This window comes from Neofelis nebulosa, chromosome 1 (genome assembly GCF_028018385.1).
Source record: "Neofelis nebulosa isolate mNeoNeb1 chromosome 1, mNeoNeb1.pri, whole genome shotgun sequence".
NCBI lineage: Eukaryota > Metazoa > Chordata > Mammalia > Carnivora > Felidae > Neofelis > Neofelis nebulosa.
The window spans coordinates 136,088,489-136,107,382 of NC_080782.1; the positions used below are offsets into that span (position 1 = coordinate 136,088,489).

Below are 18,894 nucleotides of genomic sequence, written 5' to 3' on the forward strand. Positions count from 1 at the left end.
GACGCTGAACTGACCGAGCCACCCGGGGCTCAAGATGCTATTTTAAAGAGGAAGGATCACAGTAAGAGTCTTTTTCATACATGTACTCAGTCCTGGGGTGACCTGGACATGAAAAGAAGGCTTATGGGGCTGTTAGAGCCATCAGCCAACAGCAGTATCCCCATCTTGGGGCTTCTTCTTCCAGAGGCTGCTTTCGGTGGAGTTCACAGGGCTCCATGTGGTACCTTTGTTCCCTAACTTGAACTTGCCACCCATTATACTGAACCTGAATTGCATCTCTTTTGTGAGGTTAAGGCAGTTCTTTCACACTAATGAATAAACCGATCTGGGACACGTCAAAAATCCTGCTGAACATTTGGCATCAATTCCCTCAGCGTATGGCTGCAATGGGTATTTGTAGAATTCCAGGAAGTCACAGTTTCTATACAGAGGTACCAGTGAACACCAATTGATATCCTTCGCTGGGTCATTTCAGAAAGATTTTGCAGTGGGGCACCTGAGTGGCTCAGTCGGTTGAGCGTCCGACTTCAACTCAGGTCGTGATCTCACTGTTGGTGAGTTCGAGCCCCGCATCAGGCTCACTGCTGTCACCCTGTCAGTGCAGAGCCTGCTTCTGATCCTGTCCCCCTCTCTCTGCCCCCTTACCCACTTGTGCTCTCCCAAAAATATTTTTTAAAAAGGAAAGATTTTGCAGAATTATTTTGACAGGTTTGTTCGTTTTTTTCGAACCTTCAGTACCTTGTGGCAGAAGTACAGGGTAAGAATCCAAGATGAAATAATAATAATATGGAATGGATTCCTAAAAAACGAAACACCTCAACTGTTGGTTTGCATTTAACGTTAGGGTTTAATCCATACCAGAAACCCGTACAGTTTCCAGATAGTAAGGTAACAACTGTTGGTGAAAATGAACCAGGATGGTCCATTTAGTGAAGATGAACTAGACTGTAATGTTAACGCTCGTCAACAAGTGTAACTAGAAATATTAGTATTTACATGAACGTGTGGCATATAAACTAGCACTTAACTGGATGTTATTTTTCCCAAAGTATCACACGTTTCTTATTATTTTTAAAGTTTATTTATTTATTTTTGAGGCAGGGGTGAAGGGGCAGAGAGAGAGGGAGACAGGGAACCCCAAGAAGGCGCCACACTGTCAGCACAGAGCCCGATGCAGGGCTTGAATTCCCGAACCGGGAGATCACGCCCTGAGCCGAAATCGAGTCCGACGCTCAAATGACTGAGCCACTCCGGCGCCCTATCCCAACGTAACATACCTTTAAGATCACCTCTCATAAAGAATCTCAGAAACAATATTCAGTTACGTATTTAAAATATTTTTCTTCCCTTGGTTATAGCAATTTTATGAAAGCATGTCTGAGGTTTCAAAAACAGTCACTTGAGGGGCACCTGGCTGAGAGGTGCCTGAGTCTCTTGAACTCACAACGCCGAGTTTGAGCCCCATGCTGGGTATAGACACTACATAAATAAATAAATCTTAAAAAAAAAAAAAAAAAGTCACTGTCCAAAATCTAGTTTTATTTTTGTGTTCGTTATGAATAAAAAGCAACCGATAACCATTTTCCTCTTCTTTTCCCACTTGTATCCTTAGATCCAACTTCAATGACTATGTATTCCAGGAACTAAAGAAAAACATCAAGTACTATCTGTAAAGAAGAGTTTACAATTGCTTCTTACATATTTTTGCCTAATCTATTTTGTAGACTAAAGTCAACCCTTGGAACACCTTAACTACTTTTATTTCCTTCAATAAGAATGAGTAATTTGACACTTCAGGCAGATGTAACATTTTTAATACCCAATTTCCTTAACATAAGGTAAAGCAGTCTTAGGCAGGCAACCACCGGGAATTTTTTAAATGTACATGGTAATTACACAGGTATGGATCACATTCAGTATTCAGTGTAAGATCGAGTTAATTTAAAGGAAGTCAAAAAAAAGTTAAGAATGAATACTTCTTTGAAAAGCTTCTGATGTTAATTTACTTCCTGACAAATAAGTTTATACTGATGAGTATAAACCTATTTTGTCTCTGTCCTTAAAATTGCTTGAAAGTTCTCAGAACATAAAAAAAACTAAATTTGAATGCATCTGTAACAGTTTAACAATTTATGTGCCTTATTAAGATCTTTTTACGGAATGTTTTGAAACCAATCATAATTCGCTACAAAGATAAATCAAAAAAAGAAAACAACTTTTTGAATGGCATGTTACAATGACCTAGACAAAAGTAATTATCAACTAGTAATAACTAACACATGCAACAGATTGAGAAATTAAATCTCTGCTATATACTTTTAAATATTTTGACATGAGAAATGTGTCTATCAATAACATTCATCTTCCCACAAATTCAACATTATTTTCAACAAGAAAACAGTTCTTTCTGTCCAGATTTTTAGGTTTATCAGTGCAAAGTAAAACGAAGCAATCTCAGTAGAAATGGCTTATTACAAGGTTATTCTAGAAAGGCTTAATCCTCAAAATGTACTAAAAGATGTCCAAGTCGTGAGAATGATCGACCTCGATGGCTTCCTCTGCATCCAACTTGGTCTCTCCGTGGCCTTCCTGCGGCTCGTCAAGAGAGGCCAGGGCCTCGTTGGTATCACTTGCGAAAGTTTCTCGTGATGTGTCATCATCTTCTTGAAAATTTAGATTTTTAATAGCTTGTTTCATCTTTTTCCCCAACACTTGTGTTCTTCTCTTCCTAGCAGCCTTTTTATTTTCATACTCCTTTTGATTTTCAATGTAGAAAATGTCCTACGATAAAGGAACAACCTTAGGAGGAAGTACCGTTTATTAAATGTTTGGTACAAGGAGGACCCTTCGTGATCCCCATCTCTCACAAAAAACAAGGAAATATTATTAGACTCGTAAATGACGCACAGAGTCTAGGACAGTAGGGGAGTCCCCACTGCAGACAGAGGATGAAGCTGTAATTCCAGCTCAACCCCATGTTCACTCCAGGGCCCACGCTCATTCAACCATAACATACCATCATAGCTACAGGTTTCCTACGTGGGACGACACAGCAGGAAAATCACGTCATTCAGGAGTTAAATAAAATCTAATGTGTCACAAGAAAAACACAAGTCTTTGAAATAAAGCGTACTAACTTTGAAATTGTCATAAAAACCATACGTGACTGCGCATGCTAAGAAACCAAGCAACGCCTGAAATGTGTGACTAAGTACGATCACGTAACCTACACAATGGAAAAAATCCATTCCTTAAAAAATGTCACTGTAATTAACGTGGGCACATAAATCTGTCAAAAACTTAGACCACAAGGCATAAACACAATATAGTCAGCACTGGGATATATTCCAGGAAGTTACAGAAAAGGGATTTTATAACACAAAAATACGAGATTGTTAGTCCAGGGCCCTTCACCTTGGCGACCGCTGTGGCAGATTGCCACGCGCACTGCAAGGTGTTCCGCAGCATGCCTGGCCTCTACCCACTAGCATATATCCACCCATCCCCAAACTGTGACAACCAAACACTTCTCCAGGCATTGCCAAACATCCTCACCTCCTCCAAGAGGCAAAACTGCCAGCAGATGAGAGCTGAAGTGGAAAATGCATTTTATTAAACTATTACACGGAAAAACGTTACAATAGCCTCTGGGAACCTTGATACAGATGGAGAAGTGTAGATTCAGAGGGTACAAAAGAAAGAAAAGTAGGTCAGGGATCTGAAGAGAAGGCCAAAAATGACTGCTAAGACAGAGCAGGTTCAAAGGTTTAAAATAGAAGGTAGGATGGGCACCCTATTATCTTCTGGGAAGGGATTATTAAAAGCTGTAACCAAGTCAGTCTCTATTATGTTCTTAATGTGCACAAATCACAAATCCCTCCTTGTTTATAAAAACCACTGTGGAAGACGGTGAAATAAAGGGGGCCCTCTCCAAAAATTTATGCTAAGTAGTTACAAGCAGCACACAGAATTAGCAGAGGAAGGAGTAAGGAACTCTCAAATTAAGGCGACAAGGGAAACCTTCAGAAGATGAACGCTTTGGTGGACAGGAGGACTAAAAGTATTTGCTAGAGAAAGGACAAGGGATTGGAGGTGGAGAAGGAGGGTACGCGTGTTAAGAAGTGGAGGAAAGACACAAGAAAGTGACGAGAGGAAAATGAGGCTGGCAACCATTTACTGAACAGGCACATTTACATGCCAGGCATGTGCTAAGAACTGTTCATTCTCACCAGAAGCTCATGGAGTGGGTATTATCCTTTTCTGACGAGGAAAGGGAGAGTGCCCGCATCGGCAGCACATACATTAAAATCCGAGGAGGAAAGTGAGGCACAAGACGGCAGAGCCAACAGGTGAAGGTATAAAAAGTTAGCTCATCTAGTAGCTCTCCAAATTCACATTCTTAAAACCGATTGCGTTGCCTTCACAGAAGAGGGACAATTCACAATCTTTTAAAGAGTCTGCTTAACCTTCAAGCGGAGAGAGAAAGAGAAGCATTTCCGTTTCATGGGAAAGCACATCTGAGCATGTTGATAACAACAATTCTAAGTAGTACAATGCTTGGCAACACTCAGTAAAATTATAAAGTTGCCCTTTTCACTCCAAATACATCAAGGCTTTTTAAAAGGAACTGCATTCCATGGGTTATGAATGTGATAGAACAAACTGGGAAACGGCCCAAAGAAATGTTGTAACCTGTTGTTAGTGTTGTTATGACAAATGCAGACAAGAGATAATCTGAGGGCAGTTTTTTCCTACATATATGTAATTAATTTTACAAGTTAAGAACCTCAACTGTATGCTATTTGCACAGGGAGACCATTACAGTCAAACTTTTAAAAAATATAGCAACTAAGGGGTGCCCGGGTGGCTCAGTCAGTTAAGTGTCTTGACTCCTGATTTTGGCTCAGGTCATGGTCTCCTGGTTTGCGGGATCGAGCCCTGCATTGGCCTCTGTGCTGACAGCACAGAGCTTGCTTGGGATTCTCTCTCCCCCTCTGTCTCTGTCCCTCCTCTGCTCATTTACATGTGCACATGTTCTCGGTTTCAAAATAAATAAATAGACATTTAAAAAAAAAGTGTGTGTGTGTGTGCATGTATATATATATAGCAAATTAATTTATTTTTAACTACTCATTCTTTTTTTTCTCTCAAACTTTATACTTTCCAAAACAAAACTTAATTACAAACCAAAACAAAATGGTACGTCACATACCAAAACACAATCAAATTTTAAAAAGGCAAAAAGACCCACTCAATTCAGCTCCCGCTTCCTTCCGAATTCTACAGACTGAGTGTTAGCATTATAGTGATCAAAGAACAATTATAACATTATCATTTGATGACACTTAAAATGACCTATGATGAAATACTATTTGCTTTAGGTTTTTTCCTCTAATAACAAAACTACTCAAGCCATGCACCATGGATAAAATTTGGAAAAACAAAGGAAAACCTTAAAAGCCAAAACATTTAAAACCCCCTTGAGTAGACCAAATCATTGGTAACTTTTTGCTATTCTACATATCAATTAATTGTCCCATGCCTCTTTTTCATTATAAATTTGTACTTTGCCTTTCAAAAAACTTGAATAATACTGCATTTTTCTCCTTTTCTTAAAAATGCTGTGAAAAGGGGTGCTTTGGGGGGGGGCTCAGCTGGTTGGGCGTCCAACTTTGGCTCATGATCTTGCCATTCTTGGGTTTGAGCCCTGTGTGGGGCTCTGTGCTGACAGCCCGGGACCTGGAGCCTGCTTCTGATTCTGTGTCTCCCTCTCTCTCTGCCCCTCCCCGATGCATGCTCTTTCTCTCCCTCTCAAAAAATAAACTAAATGTCGGGAAAAAAAAAAAATGTTTTTTAATGCTTCACAAAAATAGAGGCTAAAGGGCAGTCCTTTTAAAAATGTCCCTCTTGGGGTATGCCTGGCTGGCTTAGAAGAACATGCAACTCTTGATCTCAGGGTTGTGAGTTCAAGCCCCACAGTGGATGCAGAGATTACTTAAAATAAATAAACTTCAAAAAATGTCCCTCTTGGTCAACATTCTTTAATTATTAGGTATTCCAAATGTTTCTACCATTTGTTGTTACAACGCAATGTTTCTGGTAGTTTAACATAACCTACTAACATTAAAATCTCTTTCTCCACAATGAGTTAGAACGGAATTTCAAAGACATGTGATTCAGTGAAAAAAACCTGTTTCAAGTCAGTAGTCTGTGCAATCCCAGGCTAATCATTTTTATTACTCGTCCTGTGCATAACACAGGAACATCTACTTTGACAGAACGGGGTGCAGATTAAATCCTATAAATAAGTGGCCCAGTGCTGCAGACATGGTGAATAAATGTTATTTTCTTCTCTTCTGCTTGTGGAAACTGTCTGTCCAAAGTTTGGTTACCTAGAAGAATCTTCTCCAGATACCACTTTCTTTAATCCTTTCAGAGCTCTATTCAATAGGGCAGGGCACTTATTACAGTCCCCACTTCATAGATGACAAAATTAAGGCTGAGAGAAAGTAAGTGGTCTGTTTGTATTCATGTAATCACTAAATGGCCAAATTAAGATTAAAACCCAGATTTTGAGTGTTAGAGAATTATTTTTATCTCACCTTGCTATTTCTCTGTAAACAGGGACATTCTGCTATGAAACAATGTTTAATGTTCCTCAGAAGAACGCTCCTTGTCAGTGCACACCTTTTGTCAGGGATTACAGTGTGGGAGGAGGGAAAATGCAAGCAGTGAAGCCCAGCTCTACTACTCAGTAGGCGTGTTCCTCAGGAAAATGACATTGTTACAAATCTACCAGTCATTGTTTCAGGAGGAAAAAAAGGCAGTATGGACAAGAGATTTCAAGTGTGCGGTAACAGTAACATTTCCTGTAGCAATTTCAATAGCAGATTTAAAAAAAATGACTGGAAGTGGACAGCCAGAAAAGAGGGGAAACAAACTAACATTGAGGGGCGCCTGGGTGGCTCAGTTGGTTAAGCGTCTGACAAGATCTTGATCTCGGATCAGGACATGATCTCACGGTTCCTTGGGATCGAGTCCCAAGTCTGGCTCTGTGCTGACGGTGCGTTAGCTCAAGAGAAGTGGCTTTTATTTACCTGTCATCATTAGCATTATAAACGGCTAAACCACAATGCTGTGACATGTGCTATCCAGTTATAATAAAGAGAACACAAAGCTGATCCAATACACCATCTGTGTCCCATGTCCATCACCTCTTTCCTATGCAAGAAGCAAGTTCTTAATCTTGATTGTATCTGCTAAATGTAATCATGTTCCTTAATTAACAAATTAAAAGATAAATGCTGAGCCATGAAAAACTCACACTGCAGAAGAACGCCCAAAGAGGACATTCTAGTAACGTACAAATGATTAATAGTGAAGAGGCTAGCTTTTGTTCATAAGAACTAATGGAGACAGAGGAATGAAATGAAACAAATCCACAAGGAGACAATGACCACAATGTGGTACATTCTATTAGACAATCATCTCAGACTCTTCAAAATGTCTAAATCATGGAAGAAAATGTGGAGTTAAAGAGAGCTAAAGAGATACAATAAATGAAATGTGAAAATCTAGATGGGACCCGAGTTTGAGGGAGGGAAAAAAGGTAGAAAATACATTCTGGGGACAATTCAGGAAATTGGAATACGGTCAATACCTGATACTAAGAAATTGTTTTTCTTTCTCTTAGGTGATACAATGTAAGACAGTGTCCTTATTATTAACAGTTGCTTCCTACAATAATTAGGGCTGAGTGTCATGATGTTTGTTACTTTTTTCCAACTGGTACAGAAGAACAACTGTAAAGTAAGAATCTCAAAATATTAACAACCCCGAATCTTAAGTGCAGGAAATTCATCCCGTTATTATTTCATCTATTCTCCATGTTTGAAATCTTTCATTAGTAAAAGGCTGTAGGAGGCTAGAAAAAATAATCACATGCTAAACGACCAGGAAAATGGCCATAAAGGAAACTGTGATGCTGCTCAGCAAGGGAAGAAAACGAAGAGGAAGAGTTTATAAAGACACATGTTTTACTTGAAATGAGACAATGACAAAATTGGTCAATTTAAGGCAAAACAGGTGATGGGAATTAAAAGAAGCTGAGGAGAAGTCAAATTATGATGGGTCTTTAAAGTCAAGGGCACTATAGTTTTTATTTACCTTAATTTGTTCCTCGCTGATACTAGGAGTATTTTTCAGGAGATTCAGGAAGACCCCACCTGGTGTTCTTCTTCGACTACCGTTCTACAAAAAAAAGCAGAAATATGATACTGTATACACTCTTTCCACGAATGGCCAAAGGGTCTTTTAAACAGACAGGTACCAGGTGCCTGGGTAGCTCAGTCAGTCAGGTGTCCAACTCTTGATTTCAGCTCAGGTCATGATCTCACGGTTCGTGAGTTCAAGCCCGTGTCTGTGCTATCAGCAGCGTCCAGAGCCTGCTTCAGATTCTGTGTCTCTCCTCTCTCTCTATCCCTCCCATGCTCACGCTCTATCTCTATCAATAATAAATAAATGCTTAAAACAATTTTTTTTAATAAAATATTAATGAATCTATAACTTTGTGTTCAGCTATTAGCAGTGACACAAAAAGGGGTGCCAATACATTCATGACTGTTTTTTTTTTTAAGTTTATTTATCTATTTTGAGAGAGAAAAAGAGAGAGAACACAAGCAGGGGATCCCCAACAGGCTCCATGCTGCCAGCATAGAGCCCGATGCGGGGCTGGAACTCATCAACCTAGAAATCATGACCTGGGCTGAACCCAGGAGTCAGATGTTTACCAACTGAACGACCCAAGCGCTCTTCGTGACTATTATAACTTGTCTTGTTGTTAACTTCTATAATCTATGCTCACAGGCTATTTCCTTAGCCATTGCTATCTATTCTAATGGGTTTCTTTCCTATTTATAAAGTATAATATTGACTCACTTTCACGTGATGTTACTTTCCAAATTCATGAAGGGCAAATAAGAAAGAAGCCATTCAGACTTCATCGTCTCCCAGTGTGAAAGCTGAATTAAACGTTATCTGCAAAACCATTATATAGGATAAACTGCCACTGCGTGTGATCTGGCCTAAGCAAAAATAGTGTCTTTCTGCCACTCTCAAATGGTGGTGTTTCTCACTTCATACCTGTCAGAATGGCTAGCATCAAAAAGATAAGAAATAACAACTGCTGGTGACAATGCAGGGAAAGGGGGATTTTTGTACGCTGTTGGTGGGAATGTAAATTGGTGCAGCCACTATAAAAACCAGCATGGAGGTCCCTCAAAAAATTAAAAATAGGAATACCATATCGGGGGCACCTGGGTGGCTCAGTTAGCTAAGTGTCAGACTTTGGCTCAGGTCATGATCTCACCGTTCGTGGGTACGGTCCCCGGGATGACAGCTCAGAGCCTGGAGCCTGCTTCAGATTCTGTGTCTCCTTTTCTCTCTGCCCCTCCCGTGCTCGCACTCTGTCTCTCTCAGTCTCTCAAAAATGAATAAACATTAAAGGGGCGCCTGGGTGGCTCAGTTGGTTGAGTGTCCAACTTCGGCTCAGGCCATGATCTCACGGTTCGTGGGTTTGAGCCCTGCGTCGGGCTCTGTGCTGACAGTGCAGAGCCTGCTTGGGATTCTCTCTCGCCCTGTCTGTGTTTCTCCCCTACTTGTGCTCTCTCTCAAAATAAATAAACTTAAAAAAACATTAAAAAAAAAAAATGTTAGCCCCTACTTTCAACAAACACTGTAAGAGATGTGTTGTTGACCACACACTAACAGGATACAATTTATGGATGGTTTTTGTAAGAAAAGTAATAAACGCAAAAACCAACGATACGGAATTTTTAAATTCAGTTTTTTAAAATCTGAAACACACGGCAATAAATTGGTAAGTAAGAGATCGAAGAATCAGAGATAAGTTTATTTTGTAAAATAATCACATGAAACACAATATAAAATGGAAACAACAAAGTAGTTAGTCTTACCATTATGAAAAGGCCGCCGTTTTGTTCAACTTCAGCTGTTTCCATCAGAAGTTCAATTGCCTTTTTGTTCCCAATTATCCTCACTACTCGAGCTATCAGATCTTTCTTTGGTTCCTGCAACCTGATAAGGAACAAACAGAGTAATATTAACCTCTTTATTTGTTGTAGAAAGTTGAAGAAATCTACCTTAGTCTCCTGTGTTAGTGCCCAAGTAGGATCAAAATCGTATTCTGCTAACATCTGTGTTTTGAAATATTCAATATTTAACCTTAGAATCACTGATAGGGAAACGCTGCTACCTTGGGTTACCCAAGAAGACAGTAACCTCAAGGTTCCACCTCAAGTCTCATAACTCGCCTCCTCATTTTGCCTTCATGGATTATGGTGGTTTCAAAATAAATGTACCCATCCAGCAAAGGGAATTCAAGCCTAAAAGCAAAAGAAGGTAAGTCCACTCTTTTCAAAACAATTAAAAAACATACACTATGCTTTCAATTATTATGCCTAAAAGTCCCAGAGACGTCTGGGAGCTTTAAAATGGATAGCACCTTCCTCTTAGTCTCTCTGCCTCAGAACAAAGGCTATGGCTAATATTTACTGACTTACTATGGGATGCGCACAATCCTCAAAATTTTGTAGGCGTTATCCCAGCTAACTGTGTCAACAACCTTATGAAACAGGTACTTATCCTCATCCTACTACTGAGAGGTAAAAAGAGAGGAAGCCTAAGTAACACTTCTAACGTCAGAGTCCATACTCCATAGAGATAAAGGATTAATATGGGAGTTTTACCAGTTCTCTAACCAGACCTGGCTTCCTTGCTCCTTCTCAGCAAGAGGCACTGTATTACTGTGGAAAGAGCACTAGACTAGGAACAAAGGGACCAAGGTTTAGTTCCGGCTCTCTGACACAACCGTGACTTTGAGAAGTCATATGAACTACTGGGTCTCAGTGTCCTGATCTGTAAAGTGATGTCTTTGGTTTATAAAAATCTCTAAATTCCTTTCCAACGCTCAAATTCCAAACTTTCTCTGCAGGTTAAAAATCCAGTACTAACATTGACAGGCTTGCCTGGAAGGTAAATACTTGTTTTCCTACCACCAATATTACTCTTGAACCATATCTGTTTTCAAGTGACATTATTCATTAATGACTTAGAGCAAATAAAAAGCTAAACAAAATTTGAGCTTGTTAAAAAAATGAAATATCAATTTACTATACACCAAGAAATTCTATTCTAGGTATTTACCCGACAGAAATTAAAATGTTTCCAAATATCTGTATGTCAAAGCTCATAGAGCATTATTCATAATAGCCAAGAATTGGAACAGCAATTCAATATGGATGTTTGTATATGTATATAAATTAAAAAGGTGTTGATTCCTGCTACAACATGGACAATCTCAAAAATATTACATTAAGTGAAATAAATCTAGCACAAGAGAATACACACTGTATGAGTCCAACAATATGAAATGTCCAGAAAATGCAAATTTATGCCAACAGAAAGTAGACTGGCAGTTATTTGGGATAGGAACAAAGAATAGCTTTAAATGGGCATATGGTTATGATGGATCTTATTGGGGCAATGGAAATGTCTTAAAAGTGGTTTATGGTTATTGTTGTAAACTGATAAATTTGCTAAAAAATCAACACCCAAAATGGGTGAATTTTATCATGTGTACAATATGCCTCAATGAAATTATAAAAGAAAGGTGATGAGTATTTGAAAACACTAAAGAACAGGAGGGCCTGGGGCGCCTGGGTGGCGCAGTCGGTTAAGCGGCCGACTTCAGCCAGGTCACGATCTCGCGTCTGTGAGTTCGAGCCCCGCGTCGGGCTCTGTGCTGACAGCTCGGAGCCTGGAGCCTGTTTCCAATTCTGTGTCTCCCTCTCTCTCTGCCCCTCCCCCGTTCATGCTCTGTGTCTCTCTGTCCCAAAAATAAATAAAAAACATTGAAAAAAAAAATTTAAAAAAAATAAATAAATAAAAAAAAAGAACAGGAGGGCCTGAGTGACTCACTCAGTTAAGTGTTCGACTTTCGGCTCAGGTCATGGTATTACGGTTTGTGGGTTTGAGTCCCATGTTGGGCTCTGTACTGACAGCATGGAGCCTGGAACCTGTGGGGTTCTGTGTCTCCCTCTCTCTCTGCCCCTCCCTTACTCACTCTTTGTCTCTCAAAAATGAATAAACATTACAAAAAACTAAAAAAAAAAAAAAAAAAAAAAGAACGCTAAAGAACAAAACAAAACCCCACAATGTGAAAAGATAAGCTTTTAAAAAGATAAGCACTAAATGGGAAGAGCTGCTCAAAGTTCCTAAAAGCTTGCAAAATTATTTTATCAGGCCTGTCCAAATTTAAGGAAACACAGATATAGTCCTATAACCAAGTAAGCCCAGAGTCCATCCTTCAAATTTAAAAATCTCAAAAGAGGGGCACCTTGGTGGCTCAGTTGGTTAAGCACTCAACTCTTGGTTTCAGCTCAGGTCACACTCTCACAGTTCCTGGAATCGAGCCTGGCATGGGGCAATGACAGCACGGAGCCTGCTTGGGATCCACCGTCTCCCTCTCTCTGCCCCTTCCCTGATCACTTACACGCACGCGCGCGCACGCACGCTCCCAAAATAAATAAAAATTTTTTCAACCTTAAAAAGAAACATTCTTAAAGTACCTAGATTCATTTCCAATAAACGGAAGATTGTTGGCCAAGCACTCATTTGTAGGCCAAATTTTAATGCTCACCTGAAAGAAATTTCATCAGCTACTTTCTCTTGCGAATCATCCTCTGTGATCTCATACCGGCCTTTATAGTTCATTTCTAGTCTGTCCCCTAGTCGGTCTCTGACAGGTCGTTTTCGTTTGAGATGACCTTGCCCGTTTTCCTCTTCCTTTGATTCCATTCTTTTGCCACCGTGCATATAGTCATCTAGCTCTTTGTCTAATTCTTTTGTATGTTCTTGAGATTCCCTCTTAAGTTTCTTCGCAAGCAAATAGTTGTAAGTTTCGGACTGTCTGCTTTTGTCAATAGTACCCTCCATTCCCAAGATACCAAGTTCAGTGGCCACTGCATCTTGATTCTGTTCTTGTAGCACAGCACCCCATATGTTGTTAACCTTCTTTCCTCCAGGAACAGGTAGTTTCTGGCTGCTCTGGCCAAACTGAAAAGGCTCTGGCTTGGGAGGAGGATTAAAACATTTCTGTCGCTTGCGTTTCCAAAGGGAGCTATCATCATCGGAATCAGAGAAACTCTCCTCACTGGAATCCACACTTTTAACAGTCCGATAATGTGACACTGGTGCACAAGGCGTTGCAGTACCCTGGAAGGGCCTCACTATGCTGTCCCCACCTAGTGTCTTCTGCAACTGAAAACAAATGGAATCAATTCGCAGGAAACACATCAGCTGCACCCAGCATGCCCCAGTTTTAAACAAGTTATTTTGGGATTCAGCGGGACCACCATGAAGCAGAACAATCCTCAATGAATCTCTGAAACCGATCCAGTCCCTACTTTTCTAAAGTTCTACACGGAATCTTCCCATTTTAAAACCACAAACTCTTATTTGTAAAGCTAATACAGCACTTAGTTCTAAGGCTTTTTTCTAAAAACTTACCAAAGCTCTTAATTGCCACCTTGGAAGATTTTCTCTATTTTCAGTTATCGTCAGAATGTTCGAAAATGACATACGCCATAATTTTTAGTACCAGTTGTGAAAATTAATAAAAGGAAACCTCACTAAACTAGGGTCAGCAGGCTAGAAGAGGGAGTTCTCCTGCCCTATCATCAGGAAAAGACCATAACTTGCACCTAACACAGAAAGATGCCTATACCTTACTAACCCAGCAAGCGGAAGCTTTTCTTGTAGCCTGGCAACAGCCCAGCCACTGAGAGACTGTCCCAACTCAACCAATGAAAAGCCACTACACTTTAAACTCCCAGCTTATTCCCTCCCAACTCTTCCCCCTCCTCTATAAAGGAGCATTCCTCTTCATTATTCCCACTTGCCTACGGTTTTGCCCTAGCAACGCTTGTTCAGAGTTGTGATTCTCTGCTGTTTCAGAGTAAATCCCATTTTTGCTGGTAAAATAATTGACAAGTTTTATTTTAGGGTGAACACAGTTATGACAGAATTTTTCTTTGTTTCAAAACACGCCGTTCTTGCGCTTAGATAAATCAACTTCCTTTGTAGGGTTTTGTGACCATATTCTTTTGATATTGGATTGTAAACTCCTACACATAGGAAGCCCTGACTACTTCTAAAACTCTATTAAGCTTACCGAGTCATAGGTCAATCTATGTAAAACAACTTGGAAAAGACTGAAAACCAAAACTGAAACCTTTGTATCAATTTCCTAAGACATCATTCAAAAGGGAACAACTGTGTGTTTGTACTAAACACAAGTATGTGCTAGAAATGGCAGGCAGGGGGCGCCTGGGTGGCTCAGTCGGTTAAGCGTCCGACTTCGGCTCAGGTCATGATCTCGCGGTCCGTGAGTTCGAGCCCCGCGTGGGGCTCTGTGCTGACAGCTCAGAGCCTGGAGCCTGCTTCAGATTCTGTGTCTCCCTCTCTCTCTGACCCTCCCCCGTTCATGCTCTGTCTCTCTCTGTCTCAAAAATAAATAAACATTAGAAAAAATTAAAAAAAAAAAAAAAAGAAATGGCAGGCAGGAAGGGGAGCCAGTTTTCCCTTGTTCAAGTAAGTAAAGCATCTAAGATTCGTCAGGCATTGCTGTGCACTGTATGACTCACTAAATCCCTAACTAATACCCTATCAGCGGCGTATTCTTATCATTCCCATTACACAAATTGGGGCACGAGGCTAAATACCTTGGCACTGGTCACACAGTAGAGGCGCCAGTTTTCGAAGGCAAGCAGCCTAGCACAAAGCTCGCTCAAAGTGCTTGCTACTTAGCAGGCAATCAACACACACTCCCATTTAAAAAACGGGGAGGTTAATACAAAACCGGGTGTCACATTATTGCACGGCGAAGCGGCGTCGGTTGGGACTATGGAAAACCAGGCCCCCGTGCAGACGATGAATTTCATTCCCGGTCCTCAGTCTCCTTACTTGCCCAAGGCGAAAAGGAGTGCCACAGGCTGTTTCTGGCCGCTGTCCCCAGCTCATACATTTTTGGCAACATCTGCCGGGCCGAGACAACCTACTCGCGCCGCGGCAGGCAAACTCCGTAAATTCGGGAAACCCAGAGCACCGCAGGGCAGGCGAAGCGACCGCCGCACGCCAGTCTCCAGGAGGCCGAAAGCCACGCGATCCCGCCTGGCAACGAAATGCCGCGCCAGGGTTCGGACGGCCCGCTGTCGCGTCCCCGCCCAGCGCCTCTCCCCGCCGCCAGGGCCCGCGTACCGGGCCGGGGACGCCCGCCCGACGCTCAGCCACACCGCCGCGCGTCCCTTGTGCAGTCCGGGCTCCGCGCGCCCGCCCCTCACCCACACCGCCGCCCGTGCCTCCTCGCAGCCCGGGCTGCGCGCTCCCGGTTCCGAATTACCCGCCCGCCTTTCACACTCACAGGCACCTGCAGCGGCCTGTCGCTGGGTGCGACCGTCATGTCGGAATCCGAGTCCGAAAGCTGCCCATCTTCCATGTCGCCGGCGTCCTGCGCCATCTTCCCGCGGCGTGGCGCGGCGGGTCAGGAGAGCACTTCCGGCGGGGCGGCGGGAAGGTCCAGACGGCGGCGGCTGCTCGGGCGCCCCCGCGAGGGGCCGGCTCCCGTTTTGACCTTGCGCGCGGCCTACTCCGGATACCTGGGTCAACGCTGGCGGATATGCACAATCATTGCAAACTGTGCACCACTAGCGCCGCGCCGTGGAAAATCAATCTCCTGTTTCCCCAACAGTTTGGCACGTTTTCTCTCAAACTTTGTTTTCGTGCAAACATAAGGTTGTGCATGGACAGCGGCCGTCGGGGATTCCTACCTTGGCCTCACATCCCTCACCAGGATGCTCCACGCAAGGCGTCTTACTTCCATTCTTGCTCCTGCTCAATCCACTCTTCTCGTAGCTTCTTGGGGAGACTTTCAGACAGTGCGTGAGGTAGCTCTCCAAGCGCGCTGGGCTCAGTGCACATTGTCCCTCAAGCATCCTTTGTTGTTCACGGTTCAAGGCAATTGCAGTTGCTGTGGCCTCTGCCTTGCGGACCCTTGACACTTCCATTCTTTGCGCAGGTTGTTCTCTTCCATGATTCAGTTTTCTGATTAAATGCTGCCTTCTCAGGGAGGCCACCTTCAAACGCCTTAACTAAAACAAGATCCTCTGCTCTCACTCTTGAACAAACGTTTGTTTTTCTTCATGACATCAATAGCCATGTGTATTTGTTTTCATTTTGTTTTCTTCTCCCCCACCTGGAAAGTCTGTTTTATTTACTGTTGTTTCTCTCCAGTGTTCAGTTCCCCAAGTGGTGGGGCCGATCTAGACACTGGGTTTGAACCCACCAGCTGTGAGATCATGACCTCAACCCTTAAGTGGTCGCTGAACAGACTGAGCCACTCCCCAAGCTGAAGCATGCTACTCTTGATCTTGGCATTGTGAGTTCCAACTTCATGTTAGGGGGTAGATTGTACTTTTAAAAAAACTTTACAAAATTTAGGGGAGCTTGGGTGGCTCAGTGGGTTAAGCCTCTTACTCTTGATTTCAGATCAGGTCATGATCTCCCAGTTGGTAAGTTTGAGGCCCACATACAGCTCAGTGCTGACAGCATGGATCCTAGTTCAGATTCTCACTCTCCCTCTTTCTCTGCCCCTCTACCCCCCCCCCCCAATAAATAAACTTAAAAAAATTTTTAAAAACTAAAAAAAGAAAATACAGCAATTTATCCTGTATACTTTTTAATGTCTACCTAGTATTCCCTTGCTTGGAGATACCATCATTACCATACTTTTATAAACTTGTTTTATTATTTCCTTGGAATAAATGTCTAGACTGTATGGAATGGAATGAATGTAAATTTGTGAAATGTGAATTTAAAACCTATAAAGCAGGGCACCTGGGTGGCTCAGTCAGTTGAGGGTTTGACTTCGGCACAGGTCATGATCTCACAGCTCTATGAGTTCGAGATCGGGCTCTGTGCGGACGGCTCAGAGCCTGGAGCCTGCTTTGGATTCTGTGTCTCCCTCTCTCTCTGCCCCTAACCCACTCGCATTCTGTCTCTGTCTCTCTCAAAAATAAATAAACATTAAAAAAATTTTTTTAAACCTATAAAGGAATTTGGAAATCACCTGGTCCAATTCCTTATTTTGACAATGAAAAGAGATTGCAGCCATGCTATATAAGAGCTGAGTCTTCACTCCAGGTCTCCTAACTCTTAGACAACTTTATGGCTTTATCTTTCCTACCTAAAATTACAATCCCCCTGGAATTGCTTGTGTATGGTGTGAGGTAGGAGTCAAATTTCATGCTAGAATTAACATTTTCCTATGTAGTATGAGCTGCAGCTAAATATCATAAAATGCATAGAATAGGTCCCTTTCTAAAGATTTTCTCCATTGTTTTCCTCTAGAAGTTTTACAGTTCTCGTTCTTACTTTTAGGTCCCTGGCCCATTTGGGGTTAAGTACGGTATATGATATGAAGTGAAAGTCAAGGTTCATTTTTTTTGGGGGGGCATGTGAATATCTAATATAGCACCTTTTGTTGAAAAGACTATCCTTTCCCCATTGAATTTCCTTGACACCTTTATTGAAAATTGACTATATATATGAGAGTCTATTTCTGGGTTCTCTATTCTGTTCCATTAACCTTGATGTCTATCTTTATACCAACGTGACACTGTCTTGACTACTTAGGTTTATAATAATTGTACAACTGTATAATAATTGTTAGAATTAGGTAATGTAAATTTGTTCATTTTCCCTAGGATTGTTCAATCCTTTCCATTTAAACTTTAGATCAGCTAGCCAAATGTGGTATTGTGATTGGGACTGCATTGAATCTATCATTTAATTTGGACTCTGGGGAAACTATCTTAGCCTGATGCCATTAAATGCTGGCGTCATATTGCTAATCAATAACGCTTCTGATTCTGGGCTTGTTAAATAAATAGGTTTTGTATCCTGGGAGAGAATGCAGTGATCATAGGATGTGAATTGTTGGTCCTTTCTGAAGATAATTTTCCCAAAAAATAATATGCCAGCTTTCTAGTTGGAGCATCATTTCTTTGTGAGCTTGATTAATGAGTTTGCCCAGAGCAACGGTATCACTCACCAATGCTCTGACAAATCAGGTTTTGAGTTTGCAAAACTGAAATTGTATCCCAAGTGGTGGTGATTTCTCTAATTTATCGCTGCCTTGGGGCAAGCATTCATGTTCAGGTCACATCCCTCTGCCTCCTGGCTAGCTCTCCTTGAGGAACGAAGACTTCTAGCATTCACTGAGGACATCATAAGCACTGTTCATGTGACTCCAGAGTCCTTGTTTTAATCACCATCGTACAATGCCTTTCAGAAAGATATTTGGAAAGCAGGATTGGCCATTTGCAGACGGCCACTTCTACTACAGAATGCTTTCAAGGTGTCCTGAGTTCAGTCTGTACATTTACATTTCTGTAGGGCTTTGCAGTTTTTATATATGCTTGCATATGTGATTCATTTCATTCTCTTTCATCTATGAAATGTACTCTTCTGATACATTTAATTGTCTCTTCCTGTTCTGCTCCATCAAAATTCATTGCTTATAATTTTTCCTGACCTCCTATTGGGCAGGGCTAAGTCAGTTTTGAAAAATGGAGGTAAAAGAGAGATGCAATCTCTGTTTTCAATGTAGGCAGTTACTGGTGTCTCTTTTCCTAGAACTGGTTTAGAGAGACAGTTAGGAACTTCTCTACTTGACATAGTGGACAGAAAGAATCTGACATTCCTTGAGAACATTACGTATTGCTCCTAAAATTTAGTACATCTGGGGGCGCCTGGGTG

General features: G+C 41.6%; 1 protein-coding gene across 2 annotated transcripts; it reads right to left on the reverse strand.

Moving 5' to 3' along the window:
- Window positions 1–1,797: 1,797 nt before the first annotated feature.
- PHAX (phosphorylated adaptor for RNA export) lies at window positions 1,798–15,682 on the reverse strand. Of its 2 annotated transcripts, none has more exons than XM_058737535.1 (5): window positions 15,500–15,682; window positions 12,719–13,338; window positions 9,975–10,095; window positions 8,167–8,250; window positions 1,798–2,781 (listed from the first exon to the last, which is right to left on the reverse strand). In XM_058737535.1, the coding sequence occupies exons 1-5, from the start codon at window positions 15,593–15,595 to the stop codon at window positions 2,512–2,514; spliced, it is 1,191 nt and encodes a 396-aa protein (XP_058593518.1). In that variant the 5' UTR covers window positions 15,596–15,682; the 3' UTR covers window positions 1,798–2,511. The 2 variants fall into 2 exon arrangements, with proteins under 2 accessions (XP_058593518.1, XP_058593527.1); XM_058737544.1 differs by having other exon boundaries at window positions 12,719–13,332; window positions 15,500–15,678.
- Between the last annotated feature and the right edge of the window lie 3,212 nt (window positions 15,683–18,894).